This window comes from Rattus norvegicus, chromosome X (assembly GCF_021556685.1).
Source record: "Rattus norvegicus strain SHRSP/BbbUtx chromosome X, alternate assembly SHRSP_T2T, whole genome shotgun sequence".
NCBI classification, from domain to species: domain Eukaryota; kingdom Metazoa; phylum Chordata; class Mammalia; order Rodentia; family Muridae; genus Rattus; species Rattus norvegicus.
Genome location: NC_141554.1, coordinates 129298277 through 129318240, shown reverse-complemented (window position 1 = coordinate 129318240; position 19964 = coordinate 129298277). Strand labels below are relative to the sequence as shown.

The 19964-nt window shown below is 34.7% G+C and overlaps 1 protein-coding gene and 1 pseudogene across 4 annotated transcripts in view; one reads left to right on the top strand and one right to left on the bottom strand.

Moving 5' to 3' along the window:
* Positions 1-18362, top strand: part of Thoc2 (THO complex subunit 2) — a 114573-nt gene extending 96211 nt beyond the window's left edge. The window contains exons 31-39 of one of the 4 annotated variants that reach the window (XR_015646270.1): positions 33-463; positions 653-1435; positions 2155-2190; positions 6488-6625; positions 6949-7018; positions 7102-7262; positions 9727-9803; positions 10281-10326; positions 15528-18362. Coding sequence is in view for 2 of the 4 variants with exons in the window: in XM_087599773.1 (XP_087455899.1) it covers positions 33-463; positions 653-711; positions 2074-2190; positions 6488-6625; positions 6949-7018; positions 7102-7262; positions 9727-9803; positions 10281-10308 (1081 nt within the window). In the remaining 2 variants the exon portion in view is untranslated. 4 annotated transcript variants of the gene reach the window in all.
* On the bottom strand, positions 11954-16197 carry Thoc2-ps1 (THO complex 2, pseudogene 1; annotated as a pseudogene).
* Positions 18363-19964: the final 1602 nt, after the last annotated feature.

The following is a 19964-nucleotide window of genomic DNA, read 5'->3' as shown; positions in this document are numbered from 1 at the left end:
TTCTAAAATATTTGTTTCTTTTTATTCTTAAGCAACAAAGCTGTTAAGGAAAATGACAAAGAAAAAGTAAAAGAGAAAGAAAAAGAGAAAAAAGAGAAGACTCCAGCTACAACTCCAGAGGCCAGGGTACTTGGTAAAGAAAGTAAAGAAAAACCGAAGGAAGAGCGGCCAAATAAAGATGACAAAGCAAGAGAGACAAAGGAAAGAACACCTAAATCTGACAAAGAGAAGGAGAAGTTCAAGAAGGAAGAAAAAGCAAAAGATGAGAAATTCAAGACCACTGTCCCCAGCGTAGAATCAAAATCGACTCAAGAAAGGGAAAGAGAGAAGGAGCCATCCAGAGAAAGAGATGTAGCAAAGGAAATGAAGTCAAAGGAAAATGTTAAAGGAGGAGAAAAACCACCAGTTTCAGGGTCCTTGAAGTCACCTGTTCCCCGATCAGATATCTCGGAGCCTGACAGAGGCAAGTATACCTTTTCATATTTGTTTACTTTTTGGACAGAATTATGCTTGTTGGTTATCTCTTTGTCTTGATACGGTAGTGATTTTGTTAGTGCAACAAATATTTGCTCTTAAAAGTTGCTCATTTTTTGAAGTGTTTTAAATGACTGGACATGCACCTTATTCTGACTATTTCTTTTTGTCCAAACAGAACAAAAACGCCGCAAAATTGATACTCATCCTTCTCCATCACATTCCTCCACTGTAAAGGTTAGTATAGCCTGAGGAAGGCAGCATCCGTATTAGGCTCACCTGTTTGGAATACCAATGTCCTGACTTCCTTCAAGTCTTGTGCCAAGTATTCACTGGAGCCACTGGAGGTTTTATATTGCATTAGAAAATGAAATTTTTCTGTATTGGTGGACTGATTTTTCCTATTGAGTATTTTTCTTATAAAAATGTTAGAACTTCAAGGACTTAGCACTAATTTTATTGTGTTTCAAAGTGCAAGAGAAATTTTACCCAGAAGTGCCTCACTGCTTTAAGCAGTCCTTTTTGGAGTGCAATGGTAGCTACAAGCAAATGAATGTTTTCAGCAGAATGAAGCTATTTTTCGGCATAAATGTTGAAGATTATATAGCACTGAAGACTTCCTGAATGATACAGGATAAGCAAGATACCTCTGAATTTATCAAGCTTCTTGATGAGCATCATACCGATGTGCCTTCTAAGAAAGAGTCTTGAAAGGAGTTCCATTTTAAAGTCTCCTTGGTGATCAGTTCTCCTGTAGTTGTGTTTATTCAGTGAGCATGCAGCTTCTGTTGTATCTTCCCTTGGAGGTTTGTTTATACCCATTGGGTTCCCAACAAGTTGAACCTTGCGTTACGATAAGAGCAGATGTGGCATCCAGTCCTACCTACCACCCAGCAAAGAGAAACCCCAGGCATTCAACTGCAGCACAAAATCGTGGGTGTAGCCTTCTTGAAGACTCAGGGTAGCCATTCCTTGCTCCATATTTAATTTTAATTCTAAAGTCATCTAATTTCATGGAATCTTTGAATTTGCAGTACGTTGAACTTTTAAAACTGTAAGTTAATTAATTCTTCATCCAGAGCACTGTGGTGAAATAGTGTGGTTGGTTTCTTTCTTTTTTTTTTTAACCTTTTTCCTTATGAGAGGCATAAGATTGAATAATCATGATACTTTGCAACAAAATATTGATTACTGTTTTCTTCTAATGCCACTGAATTTTCTAGCCAGAATAAAATGTTTATATTTATTGGAGTCATAAATGAATAAAATTTGGACTTTTTAAATTAGAGAATAACTATAAAAATATCAGTTAATTTTTTTCATGGTGACTGCTACTGTTTTCAACTTTTGGTAGAGAAAAATGTTTTGCCTTTTTATAGCCTCTTAATTACTTAAAACTTAATATGAAATATGTGGCATCTATGTTTATTTTTAATTTTCAATCAGGACAAAATTTTAAATTTTTTATATTTAATATTTATAATTTTTAATATTACAATTCCATTTTATGGTTTTGATTTTTGTTTTTATTGATGATATTCATATTGATAGTGATTTCCTGGAATTTATCCTCACAAGAAATAGCTGGTTTGTTTCTAGGTTACAGACATACTTCCCAAAGTTCCTCTGGGTTCTGAGAACTATGCCAGCTCACCTGTCATCTCCATTCATTTTCTACAGGACAGTCTCATCGATCTCAAGGACTCTTCAGCAAAGGTTTGAGTCTTTTAAAATAATGCCTAAGTAAACCAGAAATTGCTAAACTCCTTTATTTAGTAGGGGCCACCACCCTAGTAAACTTTGTATGCTAGGATTGGTGAGAGAAAGCACTCAGTTTATATAGAAATCACCTTTAAAGTTTCTGACCAAAAAAAACCAAAAAACCAGATGACAATGGGCTATATAGACACATTATTATATGTGTGTGTGGCAGTATTTTTATATATTCTTTCTTGCCGTACTATGCATTTTTCTTTTTATGATTTAGATTTGGGAGAAAGAGAGTTGCTGGTTTATTTGGGATGGTTGGTAGGTAGACTTTCATAGTTTCATAGAGCAAACTTGCCAGTTTTACTGCTTTGTTTATAGATAACTCAGAAATACAAAAAAGTAATTTGCTGCACTCACAGAACTTTTAAAAACCGAATTCATCTCAATCCATAAATTTCTTTATATGTCCCTCTGCTGAAGTATCCTTATAGTAGCTGTGGCATAGCACCAAGAGATAGAGTGAATAGAAAATACTCATTCTCCTGGAAGGAAGCACTCAACTTGTTGGCTCTGTTTATATGTCAGTATTAATTCTTTGGTTTACACTACTCTCCTGGGTATTTTAATTCTTAAAAACAGTGTGCAGTTCGTGTATTTTATTACGGAGTTCATTTCAGTTATACTTGAATTGTCTACTGATCATGTCATTTTGTCTTATGAAATCTGTATCCTCTTTACTTTGGTTTTTCTACTTTTTTTCTACTTATATGCTAAGTATGATTCTTATAGATTAAATGGAATTTTGAAATGTCTGGATTCTGGGCAAACATTTACTAATTATTAGTCATTAAGATAGCCAAAGTGCCTATGTCTTAAAAATATGGCATTGCTTTTAAGATAAACTATTATCTGAAAGTTTATATACTTTGAAAAATTGTACTTTTTATTTTAGTATGCTAAACTACAAGTTTAAAGTAAAATCTTTTTATTGGCTGTCATAAAAATGTACTGCATTAGGTCTTTGCAGCCAGTTTGGGATTGGATTTGACAGTCTCAACCAGTAGCTTGTGTGGAGTGTTTTATATCCACGGGCTTCTAATAGTTTTAATTTGTTAGTATTTATTTATTAAGGCATATGTCGAAGTGGTTTGAAACCTGATGCTAAGGTTAACTAGATTTACTTGTCAGTGAAGATTATGATTTCTTGCATTTGTTGTGAATATTGTTTTGTCAGTTTTCTATGTCTAGATGATGTATATTTGCCTCACCTCATGCTTTTAACAGTACTATGAGTTAAATAGGGCAGATGGTAGTGTCTTTTTGACAAATGAAAGACTGGGCTATTCCCTGTGGCATACAATTTGTCATTACCGAAAATGTGAGATAAAATTAAGGTTTCCTGGCTCTTAACATCCATTTTAATAATAGCTGCAAACCTTTCCTTAGCTCCTTTAATATGTTTATATTACTTTTTAAATGTGCTAATTGAAGTCAATTTTCCGTTTTTGTACAAGAAGATTTTTGTGGGCACTTGAAATTCAGTAGATTATTCTATATGCATGGAACCAGAAAGTTTGAAAATCCCCCCCCCACACACACACATAGTATTAAAAATTATGAGATTCAATTCATTTTTCAGATCCTTAGCTTAGCATGAGTTCCTAAGGTCCTAGAGTAAGGTTTAGCCACTCAGGAAATACTTTTAATGAAGTCATAAGCCTTTCATGAGCAATCTAAAGTAGTAATTTGTATAATAGCTGATTTTATAGTTTTAAGTATATAGGAAATCTATTAGCATTTGACTAACTTGGGATAAAATTTCCTGGACTTTGAGCAAATTATATAGCCTCACTGTTTTCTGGGGCAGCTTTTAATTCCTAGAGGTTTTACTGTAAGGTATTTGTCTGTCTTTCATGTTCTCTTGTTACTTGTACATATATAAAATGGTTTCCTTGATTTTAGTTTGATTTTTCTTTTATGCTATGCTTTGTCCCCAAATTTTCCTTCTTAAGAATTCTTGGGTATTTTACTTTACAATTCATGGTAAAGTAATACATAGATTTAATTTTTTGATGAGATTAAAAGACGACTAACCTAACATAGGATCCATATATTTTGTCAGCTCCCTTTCCACTCCCATTTCCACCTCACATGCTTCTACTCCAGCCAAGGCTTGATTTGGAGTGTTGGCTAGATTCCTTTATTAGATCTTAATGGTCTCAATCTAAAAAAATAAAAGTCAAACCAGTAACAAAATCCTACAGTATTACATATAGATTGTTCTATCATGTCATTAGCTTTATTTGGCAAATAATGTGTTAAACATCCATTGTAGATGTATATAAAAGTGGACTAGGCATCTAGTTGGAGATGTACTAGAAATGATTGTGGACAGAAATAAATAGCCTGAGATTAGTAGGCAAACCCCATTACAGAAGTGGCATATAAACAGTAACAATATTACTAGGAATCTACCGGGAAGTGAACTGCAGAGCTGAGAGATAGGTTAGGTGCTGATGGCTTTCAAGCTATTTTTTGAAAACCTGAGAATTTTAAGATAAAAGTAATTAATTGTTCTAGTAAAGTAAAAAGGGACTATTGGTGGCCACAGAACTTTAGGTTGCAGTGTGGTAGGATATAACTGTGATGATTATGCAGCATGCTCACAATGCCTAAACAAAGAAGTATAAATTCTACTCCCTCAGTGATTCAGTAAAAGGTGCTGTCACAATTAGAACAACGACAAGGAGGACATTAATTGTTTTATTTCTAAACCTAGAATTGGATTGTGTATCAGTTTAACTATTTGACATTGAATTTCAATAGTGAAATATTTCACTATTAATGCCAGAAGTCCTAGAGAAGTTTCTTAGTTCTTTACAGTACAGAATTCAAGTAGGCATGTAACAAAATGGGGTTTTTTTTGGTGTGTTTGGGGGGGTACTCTAGTAGTAGGAGAAATGAAGCAGTACTTTAAGGAAATTGTTAGGTGTTAAATAGATTATTGAACTTATTTTATCTAATCCATAAATAATATTAAAATATGGGGAAATATGCAGTGAATTTCAAAATTAGAAAAATATTTTAAGTGTCGTTTAAAGGCATAACCAGTAAAAGTATCTTTTGGATAGTACTTTAAGACTATAGATTATTCTCTTAATATTTGTTATCGATAAACACTTTGACTATTTCAGTCATTCTTCAGTTTTTAAACATAGATTTTCTTTTTTAAAGAATCCACTCTGTTGCTTTGATAATATTTCTTAGGAAACCGAACTGAAAATATTTGGTGGTATTTAAAAATAAGTGTTTAAACTTCAAATTGATGGTTCTTTTTCTTGCATTTCTTAGATTATCATAGGATTCCTTACTGTAAAATTATTTTACCTTGCATTCACTGTTCTGTTTCTTCCTAGGGTATATCTAGAATTAGGTAGCTACATAATGAATTCTATTTATTATTCTTTGAATATATCATACCACAGTTCTAAATGTCATAAAGTTAGGCATCCAATTTTTTTCCGAGTTCTTCCTATACATTTTCTTTTATAGTGGATTTTTACATTTCCAACTTTCAGAAGTAAGATTTTTTTTTCTATCATTTGGAATTAGAATAACCTTAATGTTTGACTGTTTTATTACTAATAGACATTCTTACAGAGAATATTTGTTCTGTCATTTTTCAGTCTTCCGAGTTTAGTCACCATCAGCTGACCTGGTGGTGTCCTGGGCTGTTTAGAACCAGTGAGATAGAATTCATAGTTGTGATTATTTGATAGAACTATGGTGCTTTTGGAGGTAGAGAATATGCATCAGTCTTTGTATTTCCAAAAGTATTTGAGATAATCACTGCCTGGTTTATATCAATGCAAAATGGATGTACTAGCAAAATCATGGCTAGGTTTTATTTATACCTTTTCTGCCCATTGTCATTGATTATTAGTAGATGTTAAGATGTTTAAATATCCCAACTGCATAGGGATAGGGATATGTTTTTGTCTTTTTCAGCAGGGAAAGTCTAGTCATTGTTTTTTACAAGGAGAATGCTAGCTTCTGAATTTACTGGAAATGTTACTTGAGGCAGTAATGAACTGAGTTAAAATGGGAGTACTTAAAGGCCTAGGATTAAAGCCTTTGTAAATGTGTTACATTCGTTTATTTTAGCTCTCATAAAATACGCAGATAACTAGTTTTGACTTTATATATAATTACCCGTTATCTTTCATTTAGTAAACAAAAATACCGAAGGCTGCCAATTCTGGAAAACTAATAATCTTTAGTAATATTGCCTTAATTTTAACAGCTCTACATTAACCATAATCCTCCACCACTGTCCAAGAGTAAGGAGAGAGAAATGGACAAGAAAGATTTGGACAAGTCAAGGGAAAGATCCAGAGAAAGAGAGAAAAAAGATGAAAAGGACAGGAAAGAGCGGAAAAGGGTTTGTAATTTTTAAACATTAGCTTGGAAAACTTTATTTTGTGTATAGTAATGTGTTTTTCTGCTTTTAGAAAATACTGCTTTGTTCCACAGCATTCTGTTTCAAGTTTTAGCTGGTATTTTCATCCTAAAGTGTGTCTTCTATCTTCTACAATAGAGAACTTCAGCTTAGTAATCTCTTTCATGCCATTTTACCAAATATGTGGTACTGCAGATATCCTCCAGTGCTAGTTAGTGATGCCATTCTTGTATAAAAGTAATACTTCAAAACAAAAATAAAAACCATAACCCACGATCAATGTAGTTCACAATTCTTGGTTCTAGGATCATTCAAACAATGACCGTGAAGTGCCACCGGACATAACAAAGAGGCGGAAAGAGGAGAATGGAACAAGTAGGTAGACTTAACTAATACCTTGGAAGCAGTCATCTGCGTGAACCTGAAAAGCCTTTCATTGTTCTCTTTTGTAATTTTAGTGGGGGTTTCAAAACACAAAAGTGAAAGTCCATGTGAGTCTCAATATCCAAATGAGAAAGACAAAGAGAAAAATAAATCAAAATCTTCAGGCAAAGAAAAAGGCAGTAGTGATTCGTTTAAATCTGAGAAGATGGATAAAATCTCCTCTGGTGGCAAAAAGGTAAATTAGGAATGCAAAGGAACTGTATACTTTTCAGAAAACAATGTATTTTATTATTCTTTGAGACTGTCATATATGAGTACTGTATTTATATCATTTTTACCCCAAACTCTTGATTCTGTTTTCCTGTGTCTTCCCCCAACTTCCTCTAAGCGTTATGACCTCTTGTATGATTATTACTATTACACTTCTCTCTGTGTCTGGCAGTATAACCTGCTGAGTCCATTTAGTGCTGACCATACCATTCAGAGGGCTAGTCCTTAGAGAAGGCTGGGTTTCTTTCTTTCAAAGCAGCCGTTAATTGTATGGGGCTCTTCATCTAGGGGTAGGGCCTTGTGAGGAAAAGAATTACTCCTGTACATTTAGTGCTTCAGTGTATATGTAGATATATTCTTGCCAGTTAATCAATTGTTAATTTTGGAATGGGAACAGGAGGATTGGGAGGGAGCAGGTTCTCTGGTTAGAAAATGTAAGCTAGATGTGCCCTAAATTACTGTGAAGTTAAAATTAGTATACTTCTGAAGTTGTTTTTCTCTCCTTTTCATTCTTAGCATTTCAGTTCCTTCTTTTGGGGGTAGGGGGTGGGGTTGTTTCTCAGTGTAGCCTTGGCTATTTTGGAACTTGTTCTATAGACCAGGCTGGCCTTGAACTCCTTGAGATCCTCCTAGCTCTGCCTCCCAAGTGCTGGGATTAAAGGCTCGCACCACCACCACCACCCAGGTCACCATTTCAGTTCTTTATGCGTACTTTTTCCTCTATCCACAATTTGTTGTTTTTAGTTTCTCTTAAAGTATATCTGTATATGTATAAAGTACATTCTTTTATATACTTATGAGTGATACTCACATCTTAAGCATGTGCCGTGAAATAATTGACGAGCCACTAAGTTGTAAACTGTTTACAAAGGCATTATTATAAATGTTAAAAATGTATAGTGTATTGATAGTTTTAAAAAGCACTTCTAGAAAAGTAAAAGTAAATGGTGGATAATTTAATTCTGTATGCTTCCAAAGATAGGCTGTTCCTTTTAATATTTTTCAGTTGAGATAAGTTCACAGAATAATTCAATTAAAGCAATGGTCCTTAACCTGCGCATTGCAGAGGCTCTTTTGCAAAAACCCTTATCTCCAAAATATTTATAGTACTATTATTTATAATAGCAAAATTATATTTATAAAATAACAAAAATCATTATACGGTTGGGATCACCATAACATGAAGAACTATATTAAAGGGTCACAACATTAGGAACGGTTGATAACCACTGAATTAAGTGGTATGTATATTTGCGATATTGTACATTTGCTGTTTGTCTAGTTACAAAACATTTTAATTGTCCCAAAGGGGAAGTGTAGGTTCATGATACATTCATTCCTCACTTTGCTTTCCCCAGTCCTTAGCAACCACTGATCTTCTTTCTGTCTCTGTGGAATTGCCTATTTTTAACCTATCATATAAATAGAATTATAAAATAATGTAGTCTTGTATCTGCCTTCTTAGAATGATTTTGAGATTGTTCTTCCATATTATAGGATCTGCTATTACTTAATAACTTATGACCAAATAATACTCCACTATATGAAGATACCACATTTGTTTTAGTTGCTGGATTTCTCTTTAGTTTTAAGACAGAGCCTCCCTCAGTAGCCCAAGCTGGGTTGGAGCTTCCTCAGTACTTCATCCTACCCTCAAACTCAAAGTCTTCCTGCCCTAGCTTCCCTAGTGCTAAGATTTTAGGGGTAAGCCACCACAGCCAGCCAATTGTTGTACTTTTAGATTGTTTATGCTTTTTTGGTTATAACCATTTGTGTACTGATATGAAATAATTCGTTTGACTACCTTCAATTTTCTTGGATACACCTAGGAATAGAATTTTTAGGTTATTAGATAATTTTGTTTAGCCTTTTTAAATTGCTGCCAAACTTTTCACAGTGGCTATATAGCTTGCATTTCCACTGGTAATACATCAGGGTGCAATTTCTGTACATTGTTGTCAACACTGGCTCCTTTTTATTTTAGTTTATTCATAGTCATCCTAGTGGATATGCGTGGTAAATCATTGTGGTTTCGATTTGTATTTCCTCTGTGACTAATAGTATCAGTTGTCTCTCTTTCCATGTTTTTGTATATCTTCTTTGGAGAAATCTTTTCACATCATTTTCAAAATGAGTCTTTTATGCACTTAGAAGATTTCTCTAGATATTCTGGATATGTGACTGCTGTACATTTTTGCAAATATTATTTCCTGTTTTATAAGCTGTCACACTTTTCTATGGTGTATGAATGTTTTCACTTTTGGAGGAGTTCAATTTCTTTGTTACGTGTAGTTTTGAAGTCATTAAGCAAGTTTTTGAAGAAAAATTATGGCTGGTAGATGATAAAAGATGGTAGAAGATAATTTCAAGCTGTTTTTTTAAATGTATTTGATTTTTCCTTTCCCAACTAATTTCATCATTCCTCATAGGAATCCAGGCATGATAAAGAAAAGATAGAAAAGAAAGAAAAACGGGATAGTTCAGGAGGAAAAGAAGAGAAGAAACAATATCCTTTTTATCTTTATATTTCACTCACTGTAGTAGAAGGGTTTTTGATACCATTCATGTTTAGAATTAAACCTTTTATGTGATCTAAATATGCAGTTTATTAGTTTTAAAATGATATTTGTAGTTAACTTCAGTGTACAATCTGAGATTTGAACTTCATGATATTTTTAAAAAATGATTCTGTAGTGACAGAGATGTTTAATGACAAAAGTTGTATAGGCTCCTTGTATTTTAGTAGTTGCTGTCCCTTCGTATTGTTACCAAGAGAAAAAATAGAAACAGAATCCCTTGGTTCAGGGAAGATGGTGACTAGAAATGCAGAATGATGGGACAGATAAGCAGAGCTCTCAGTATTTGAGCTTACTAGGCTGATTAGAGCTATTTAGGCTTAGGAATATAAGAGGAGTCATACCAAAAGAGGTAGGACATTATTCTTTTCTCTCCCAAGGTTGTTTTCCCTTAATAAGTCATCTACTCATAAGTCCTCTGACAAGCACAGATAATGAACAATTTCAACCAAGGTGAGTATTTTCTCCCCTCCTTTTCATTTAGAGAGATACCTAAAGAAGTTCTAGAAATGGTAAAGGAACTAGATTAATTTTGCAGGGTACAGCTACTCAAATTTTAACTGACTATGACGACAGAGACTTTTTTTTTATAAAATTTGCAGTTATTTTAAAGCTCTTTTCACTTTAAGCTTGCTGATTAGTTACACTTAAGAAACCATCAAGATGTATTTAAGAACACCTGGTTTTCTCTTTGCCACCTAGTCCCATCATTTCTGGAAAAATTAATTATGTTTTTAAAGCACATATAGTCCAAAAAGTGGTGGTGTTATTTATACTTTACAGGTGAAGAAATTAAAAGTCTGAAAGGTTGAAGCAGGTCACAGAGTCATTAGAAAGCAAAGTTGACACTAAGGGCAGAACTTTAGTGTTTTCTGTTTTTTTTGCCTTTAAGTTTTTGTGCCTTTCTGTCACTGTTCATGTTTTATAAAGTCAGAAATTATGTTCTGTACTTTTAGCCAGATTTTAAATAGGCAAATTTGTTTTCAAAGTAATGTATTTGTTTTCTATGATGTATAAAATGTTTTAACTATCTTACATAAATTATATGACTACTTATTTTTGGATGTTTTATAATTATTGAAGTATGTAGAATGATTTTTTTCTCCGTTAATGATTCCAGGTAGACATATTTGAAGTTGACTTTCCTTTATTGCTCTTTTTTTTGCTTTCATTGCAATTGTTACTTTTTAATAATAATAATAATAATAATAATAATAATAATAATAATAATAATACAGATACACCCACAGTTTATACCTTATCTCCAACCTGAGCTGCTTCTAATTATTTATGGAACCAGACACATAGCAAACTCTACTTAATGCTGTGTAAGGGTGAGAAATGTCTGGGAGCTATTTCAGTATATGGTTTAGGATATTGGATTTGTCATATTTATTTTGGTTGCAATGCAGGAATTTGAGGTTGGAAGGTAGGTGACCAAATGAAAGGTATGCTTGGTTCACTCTGTTTCTCCCTGTGTCTTTTTGAATAGTAGAGTAGGATAAGCAAGAATATGAAAGAACATTTAGCTTTAGTATTTTTTCTTCTTATTTTGAGACAGTCTCACTATATACCCCTGGCTGGTCTTGAACTTGCTATGTAGATCAGGGTAGCTTTGAACTCACAAAAATACCCCTGCGTCTGCCCTCTGAGTGATAGGTTTAAATGTATGGATCGCCTTGTCTGGTTAATAGTCTTTATTTCTTAAATAGAAAAATTGTAAGAGAAATAGTATTATTCAGTCTTCCAGGCATCCTCTGACTGTCTTCCTGGGGAACTATTTTATATATATTTAGTATATATAATATACTATATAATATATACTAAATACTGTGCATACTATATGTTTTTTATTCTAATCTTAGAGCCTTTTGATTTGTTTTTATTTAACATGCTGTTAAAGAAACAAAGAACCTTCCTGTCAAATTTGCATTTGAAATAGATCAACCATGGTCATTGACAACTTTCATTGTGATCTTACGTATTTGTGTTCTCTCAGCACCCAGGTTTGCTTTTTTATACATGAAGGTTTTGATACAGATTTCCATGAGTTATATTTACATTGGCCATGGAGTATCCCTTAGGAATGAAAGGTGAGGGCAATAGGATTGGAAAGGACTAGCTCTTTGGCTGCTGGTCTTGTAGTAAATCTAGAAACAGATAAGCTTTACAGGTATATTTAGCTTGCTGACAGTTGTGTCTGTCCCACGTACTTCCTTCTGGGACAGACTCTCACTCTTGGTGGTTTATGATTGATTTTCTTTGTCTGGTTATTTTCTGGTTGCCTCTGTATTTGGGCTCATTCTGTGGTTGGAGAAAGCTCTTCCATTTTTCTTTTCACCTAAAACCATATCATTTCCTATAGTCTGTCCCCAGGGTGTATCAAAATCTGCCTCTCTTGTTCCCCTGTTAACTTGATTCCTAATCTGCAGAAAGAAGAGCTGCTAACACATCACATTGCCATTATTTTATCCGCTCATTTTAAGGTTGGGGATTCAGTTGAGAAATTACATCGATTTGTTGTACCCATCTAAGTGCAGACATATTAAAAGGAGAACATTAGGATCAAGAGAATACCATGCATAGTGGGATTTAGATTACTTTCTTTTTAGACTCTCCTGTCCTTTCTCCTATAAAAATAGTTTCTAAACTCTTGTGTTTGTTTTTACCTGCAAAATCTTTGTCTAAATTCGACCTCTCCTTGAACATCACTAGCTACTTTTACCTTTAGCATTCTCTTTTACTTTAATCATTAAAAATCCTTGCCTGAAACTTAGGATGTAGCTCAGTGGTAGATTGTCTGCTATGTACAAGGCCCAAAGTCCAATTCCCAACACCGAAGGGGGAAAATAAACAAAAAACTCATGCTAATTAAATCATTATCAAACAACCATTCTTTTCTTTTATTACCTGATAAATGTGACCCACAACTCATTCTGTCCATACTTTTAGTTCACTGCATTTCTAGCCTGCCATTCAAACAAGCCCCATTTTTTTTTTAACTTCTAGTGTCATACGTGTAACCTAGTACTTTTATCCTATAAGTCTGATACCAAAAGTTTCTAGTCTTGAACAAAATTTGCCTTGTTAGGTTTACAAGGTTTACATTTAGAAAGCATAGTTTTATTTGTTTGTTGGTTAGTCTGAAGTAGGCTCTTACTCTGTATTCCAAGCTGGTCCATAACACATTGTGTAGCCTAGGTTGATATCAAATCAACACCCACAACACACACACACACACACACACACACACACACACACACACACACACACCAGTTCAGCCTCAGTTGTGCTGGGATTATATGCATGTACTATTGTGCAAAAACACTATATCTTAATATTCTTTAGCAATTCAGAAAAATCAGCCACTCAGAATTTCAGTTTCATTTGATGAAACATTTGACATTGTGTTTTGATTTCTATATGGTAGCAATCAAACTTTGACCTACATGCTTTCCCCATAGGACAAGGATTTTGTGGAGAAAGTGGTTAGGGGAGGAAGAGGCAGGCTGTTTACTCCAGCATTCCATACATGGTTAGTTTTGTTTCTGTTATAACTTAGCCCCTGTAGACGTTGATTTTAAAACTCCTATTCTAGCCTTTTCCCCCCTTCTAGTTTGTACTCACAGATTCCTAACTTTAGGAATGCATTGGCATTCTACAACTTGTCTGAGTATGGTAGTAACTCACATTAGGAAATGTAGTATTTGATGAATTTATTCTCAGGAACTAGTCATTGCTCATATGTGAGCTTGTCCTAGTTACTGGTTCCCACATTTGTATGAATATGCTACAGATTCACATGCTCTGCTTGTGATTTGTGTTGAACAAATGATCTTACCCATTCTTCTAATCAAACAAACAATTATTTTTCTTACTATGTGTGATGTTTAGGCATTATGCTAACTGAACATAGAAATCTATATATAGAATTAATAACTGTAATATGAAATGATTTAGTCAATGAAAACAATACTGGTGAGGAACAATACTCAAAGAAAGTTTTTCCCTCTGCTATCAAACAAGAGTATTTTATACAAGTATATTTATACATGTTAACTTATACTGTTTGATAAAAGGGAAAACATACTGACTAATGATTGTTTTATATCTTTGAAGATATTTATTGAGAGCAAATTTCCTTTTGTTTTTGTTTTTTTTTATTTTGGTTTATATATAGCAATCATTTAATATGTTTAAAGCTCTTGTTAGGAGTTTGAAGTGATAGGCACAACTATTTTCTCTGCATTACCATTTGTATTCTTTGGAAGTGCTAGCCGTGGGTCCTGTAAAGCAATACTCATAGACACTAAGTAGTTGAAAGAATTCTGTACTTCCTTGCTTTTCCTTTTCAGGTAGACACATATTCACAAGATGCTATTTTGTTTTGTGTCTTCAAGGTCTCAACATTGGGATAAGGGCTTATAAAAAGTTCTTCTCCCACATTTACCCATTTGTGTGACTGTCCTCTCTGTACATTTTTCCTTCTGACAGGCAACCCTGTCTGTCTGCAATTGGGTTTCAGCTTAAAAGATTCTCAACTTTAACTTTGTGTTACATTTCATTGGCACAGAACATCCCAGGGACTGTGTTTGCTGTAAAAGTTTGCAAGGGCACCTGCAGGTGGAATGCTAGATTAGGATGTCTGTCCCTATGTTTTTCTCCTCATAACTTCTTCCTTGCGATTGTCAACTTCACCTTTATATGTGCTTCAGCTTTGGAGAGAGAGGGAGAGGGATAAGCATTGAGGGGGTGAGTCATGAAATATCATGGTAACTTGAAATGAAGGCAAATGCAGGGAACACAGTACTGTGCTACCCCATTTGAAGCAGACACTTAACCATGAACTAGCTACTTTTGGGGCAGGTTTGTATTTTAAAGTTTCTCTTAAATTTTTAAATATTATCAAAAAGGCTATTTTAAGAAATATCTGAATTATTGAATCAGATAAAAAGAATTGAGAACGTTGAGATAGTTACTAGTATAATCTAAAATGATCTTTATATATGTAGTCTGCTCTCAGCAGAATAGGACACTTTTGCTTGACTGTGTTCTGTGTGGCATTAAGAATGCAGTTGATAGCTTCAAAAGAGTATATGTGTGTGACAGAGAGCAGACTGAACTATCAACAAATCCTAATTGGGAAAAAGACAGGGTTCTGTGACACCTTGGATTTATAAGCTAAGTTCACTTATTTATGATGGTTAATATGATGCACATTTTAAAAATATCATTATATAAAATTAAACATAGAAGAATGTGACATATGATTGGTATATATTCAGTGTTAGTGAGTAAAAGCGTAAGTGTATAAAGGGCAAAAAATGAACTCTGAGTTTGGTACTGTTTCATCTCTATGCCTTCTTAGTGTTTTGGAATTTAAGAGACAGGAACTCACTTTGAAGCTCAGACTGTCCTGGAATTCTATATAGCACAGGCTGGCATATAAGCCACTGTGATCCTCCTGTCTAGGGTTATGTTTGTTAGCAGCCAACTCTTCTCAAAGTTCATTGAGCTTTGGGATGGATTTCAAGTTGTAACCCCCAAACCTTAGTGTTATTGAATAAGACTGTGCGGACACCCTTGAGATGTCGTGACTAACATTGAGTATCTTCTTTCCATTTGCTCTTGTACTTGCTGATTTGTCATTCCAGGGTGTGGACAGACCCCTAAGCTGACCGTCTCCCCGTGGAGGATGCCAAAGCTCCATGAGTCACTCTCAGAATGACATCTCCCATAATTAAGAGCTTCTGGTGCTGTCCATTTTATGGGAATTTGCTTTAAGTCAGAAGATGCATACACACCACCATCCTTTTGACAAGACATTCCAAAGTCACTGATTTTTCAGAACATTTTCACCTGCAGGCAATTTCTTGGAGCAAGGTCCCTGTGCATACAGTTTTTATGTGGGATACGCCATCCAGAAGCAGCATCTAATGGAAAGTTCACTAACTGACTTTTAGTTCATCTTTCTTTCTCAGAAAGGAAAGGAAATTGCCTCTTGGAACCAATTCCTTAATGATGTAGATAGGTTGCCTTTGTGTGTGAATTCTATAAGTGTGAAAACATTGGGGTGATTATGTTGCTTGGAGGGTTTTGGCTTCTTAAAAAATTTTAATTTTAATTCCAGTTCATGGGAAAGATGTTTGTGGTTTAATGGCAAAAACATTTTTTATCATTTAATGTACCCTTAAATATGTCCACAAAAGTTTTCTTGTCCCTAAGGTATTCTCATAGTGTGACATGATCATGATTGAGACCCCATTTCTTATTCTGAATATTGTCATATGGATACCATGATGTTCTTTTTCTTTTTTGGAACATTACATAGACATGATTAATGACCCAGTTCTTATTCTCACGAGTATGGTCATGTGAATACCATGAAGTTCTTTATTGGAACATTGTTCATTTTCAGTCTAAAACCCTGAGATGCAGTCAGCATTTTAAAGTGGACAGTCCAGTGGTTGTTAGTATACTCACTGTGTGGTGCAGTCATCCACAGTCTAGTCTCAAAGTGCAGGTTAGCAGTCATTCTTATTTCTCCTCGTTCTTCAGCCACTGGAAGCTACTGACACATTTTCTGCCTATGAATTTGCCTGTTTTGGGACATTTCATATAAATGGAATTGTGCAATATCATGTCCTGGGGGCCAGGGTTCTTTCAACTACCATCATGTTATCAAGACTTATCCATGGTGTAGCATGTGTCAACAATCCATTCCTTCACAAGGTTAAATATTCCACAGAATGAATGTGTATCATGTTTTGTTTACCCATTTATTCATTGAGGGACAGAAACAATTATATTTTAAGTAATAAAATTAGAAGGTTAACAGCAGTGTATCCAAAATTATAATTGATGGTGTCAACATTATACACAGTATGCACAGAATGCTGTGTAGAAATGATGTGTAAATTACTTGTCAGCATTTCATGCAAGTGTAATTATTTTCTAAGGCCCCTTCTAGCTATGATTTTTTGGAACTGTGTGAATGTAGTATATTCATTAATAAAGTTTAATGCATTAAGCATTAATTTAAAATTTGAGAACAATGTTAGGCAGATAAATTATTTGCCACATGCTGTAATGATCATGTTTTGAATTTATTTCATTATGCAGTATTTGAAAAATGTCTACATAAAGGAAAGGAAATGAGTATAATTGAGTCAATATATTTTTAAAGCAATTTTTATAATTTAGCAGACATTGCATCTTAATATAATTCACTATTAAAATTGTGTCCTTGTGGAAAAATCGATATCATTTTCTATTTCTTTTGATGATCATGTAAAATAGATTCCTTTCCTTTGTTAAATGTTCTGTTTATTTTTGATACATTATTCCTTGCACCTGTAGAATCTACCTGTTACTCTTTAATCTTTTTCTCTACCCCAGAATCCTTCCACCCTATCACACACAGAAAATGTTTCAATGTTTCTTAAAATTCATAGTGTCTTTATGATTTCTAAGAATAGACACAGACACAGAATATATTTCCTCATTTTCTGGGAACTTTCTGCAAGTCTTTGTTATTGATAGAATTCACTGAAGTTTCTTCCTAAATGGGTCTTTTCCTTTCCCCTTTCTTTCCCTTTGATCACTCCCCGGCCTTCTCTCAATGGCCTCTTCTTACCTTGCTTTGGCCTTCCTCCTCATTCTCCCTTAGTCACTCCCTCCTTGTCTATCTGTATAACCAGTTTGTTTCTTTTAGGTGGAAAGTATGAAATGAAATCATACAGCTGTGACCAGAATTGTATTTTCTCGAGTAGATTTCTGAGAATTGTGAATGAAGCGGGCCCATTTTCAGTTACCTGCTTTATTGCTCCATGCAGAAAACCTAAAACTGTTGTGTTGTATGTTATTGTACTTTAACTTGTTGCTTAATTTCTACATGTTTATTTTCAGTAATGGCTGAAAGTGTTAATTATTCCATATTTTAGCACAATGTGCTGCATATACTTCCCAATAAGCAAATAAGGTTACATGTGTACAGAATTTCACTTTTGATTAAATATTGCCTGGGTTTCAAGTCCCTCCCCCCATTTGAAATGCTTCCTTTTTAATGTTGAAACTGAAAATAAACAGTTACTGAATGATTTTGAATTTACCTCATCTTAGAGCTCAGTTTTAATTTATTTGGCCTGTTTTTAATATGAGTCACTAAAAATAAAGTGGAGCACTGTCTTATGCAGTGCCTAAGAATTGTTTTATATAGTATGTGTACAACATTAAAACATGTTCGACAAAGAAAAATATACCAGCGCTCACTTGTCCCTTGCCATTTTTTTCTTGTAATTAGGACATTTTGGGGGTAGAAGAGAAAAAAATTAATTGTGTTTTAATTTTACAGCTACCGGAGCTTTGTATTGCTAAACTTACATCTGGAAACGTTTCACGTGACATTTTTAAGAGAATTTTTTATCTACTGAATTCTACCAGTGTAACCATTTTTTCTAAATAAACAATAGTTTTCTCAAATGACTATATCATCGTGTATATTGTTACTTATTTAGTATAAGTTAAAAGTTAATTTAATGATCTTTTGGCCCTTATTTTTTTTTCTGCATGGTCTACAATGTCAAATAACATCTAATAATATAGAATCATTGTTAATTACTTTTTGCACTTGGGGTAAGCTCTAGACTGAAAACATCAAATATTGTCTATTTTCTCAATGTCTTGAAGACTATATCTACACAAACCAGAATTTTCAGAGTTGGAAAAGGATATAGTTATTAAAAAGATTGAGAAATTTGACCCTATCTTAGAATCGACAAAAGAATATATGTTCTAATATTCCTTTTTGGGTAATTGTAATTTTCTGAAGATAAGCAGAACAGTTCTCTGTGGGAACGGAATTTGCGTATTGACTTTTGAATACCTGTAACATACCTGGCAAAAAATATTTCATAGGAAAAACATCTTCATTAAAGTGATTTGTAACTGTGAGAAAAGAACTATGATTTACTTTTAAATCATATATGTGAAATATGTTAAAGAAGAGCTGTTTATTTTTTGACCTAGCATCAAGGATTTACTTATTTATTTTTAAAAATACTTTATATCCCAAATGTTGCCCCCTCCTGGTCCTCTCTCCCAGAGTTCTCCCTCCACCCATACCCTTCACCTCTGAGAAGGTGCCCCACCACATACACTTCACTCTGGTTATTAAGTCTCTGCAGGATTAGGTGCATTCTCATTGAGGGCAGGCAAGGCAGCCCTCTGCTAAATAGGTATCTTGGGGTGGGGGGCTGGGATCAGCCCCTGTTCTTTGGTTGTTGGCTCAGTCTCTGGGAGCTCCCAGAGGTCCAGGTTAGTTGACACTGCTGGTCTTCCTGTGGGGTTGCAGTCTCCTTGAGAGTCTTCACTCCTTCCCCTAATGCTTCCATAGGGGTCCCCGACCTCAGTCCAATGTCTGTCTATGGGTATCTGTATCTGTCTCAGTCAGCTGCTGGGTAGAGCCTCTCAGAGGGCTGCTGTGCTAGGGTCCTGTCTGCAAGCACAACATAGCATCATTAATAGTGTGAGGGATTGGTTCCTGCCTATAGGACAGGTCTCAAAATGGACTGGTCACTAGTTGGAAGTGACTGAAGTGACTGCATTTTTTTCTTAGACAGGATCAGTTTTGTGTCAAAAGTTTTGTAGTTGGATAGCCCACTCATCCCTCCACTGGGGGTCCTGTCTGGTGACTGGAGGTTGTCTCTTTAGGTTCCATATCCCAACAGTTGGGGATTTCTGCTAAGGTCACCTGCATTGACTCCTGGATCCTCCCTCATCCTGGGTCTCTGGGACTTCCTAAATAATCCCCCCATCCCCAACCCTGGCATATTTCTGTTTATTCTCCTGGTCCTCTAAGGACTCTATTCTGTCTCTTTCCATAACTGATCCTTATCCCTATGCCCCTAGCTCTCCCTTCACTCACCCAGGTCCTTCCCTTCTTCTCTCCATGACTGTTGTTCCTCCTTGTAAGTGGGATTCAACCTTCCTCACCTGGACATGCCTTCTTTAACTTTTTTGGTACTGTGGGATGAATCATGGGTATTCTGAACTTGTTGGCTAATATCCACTTATCTGGGTTACCTCACTTG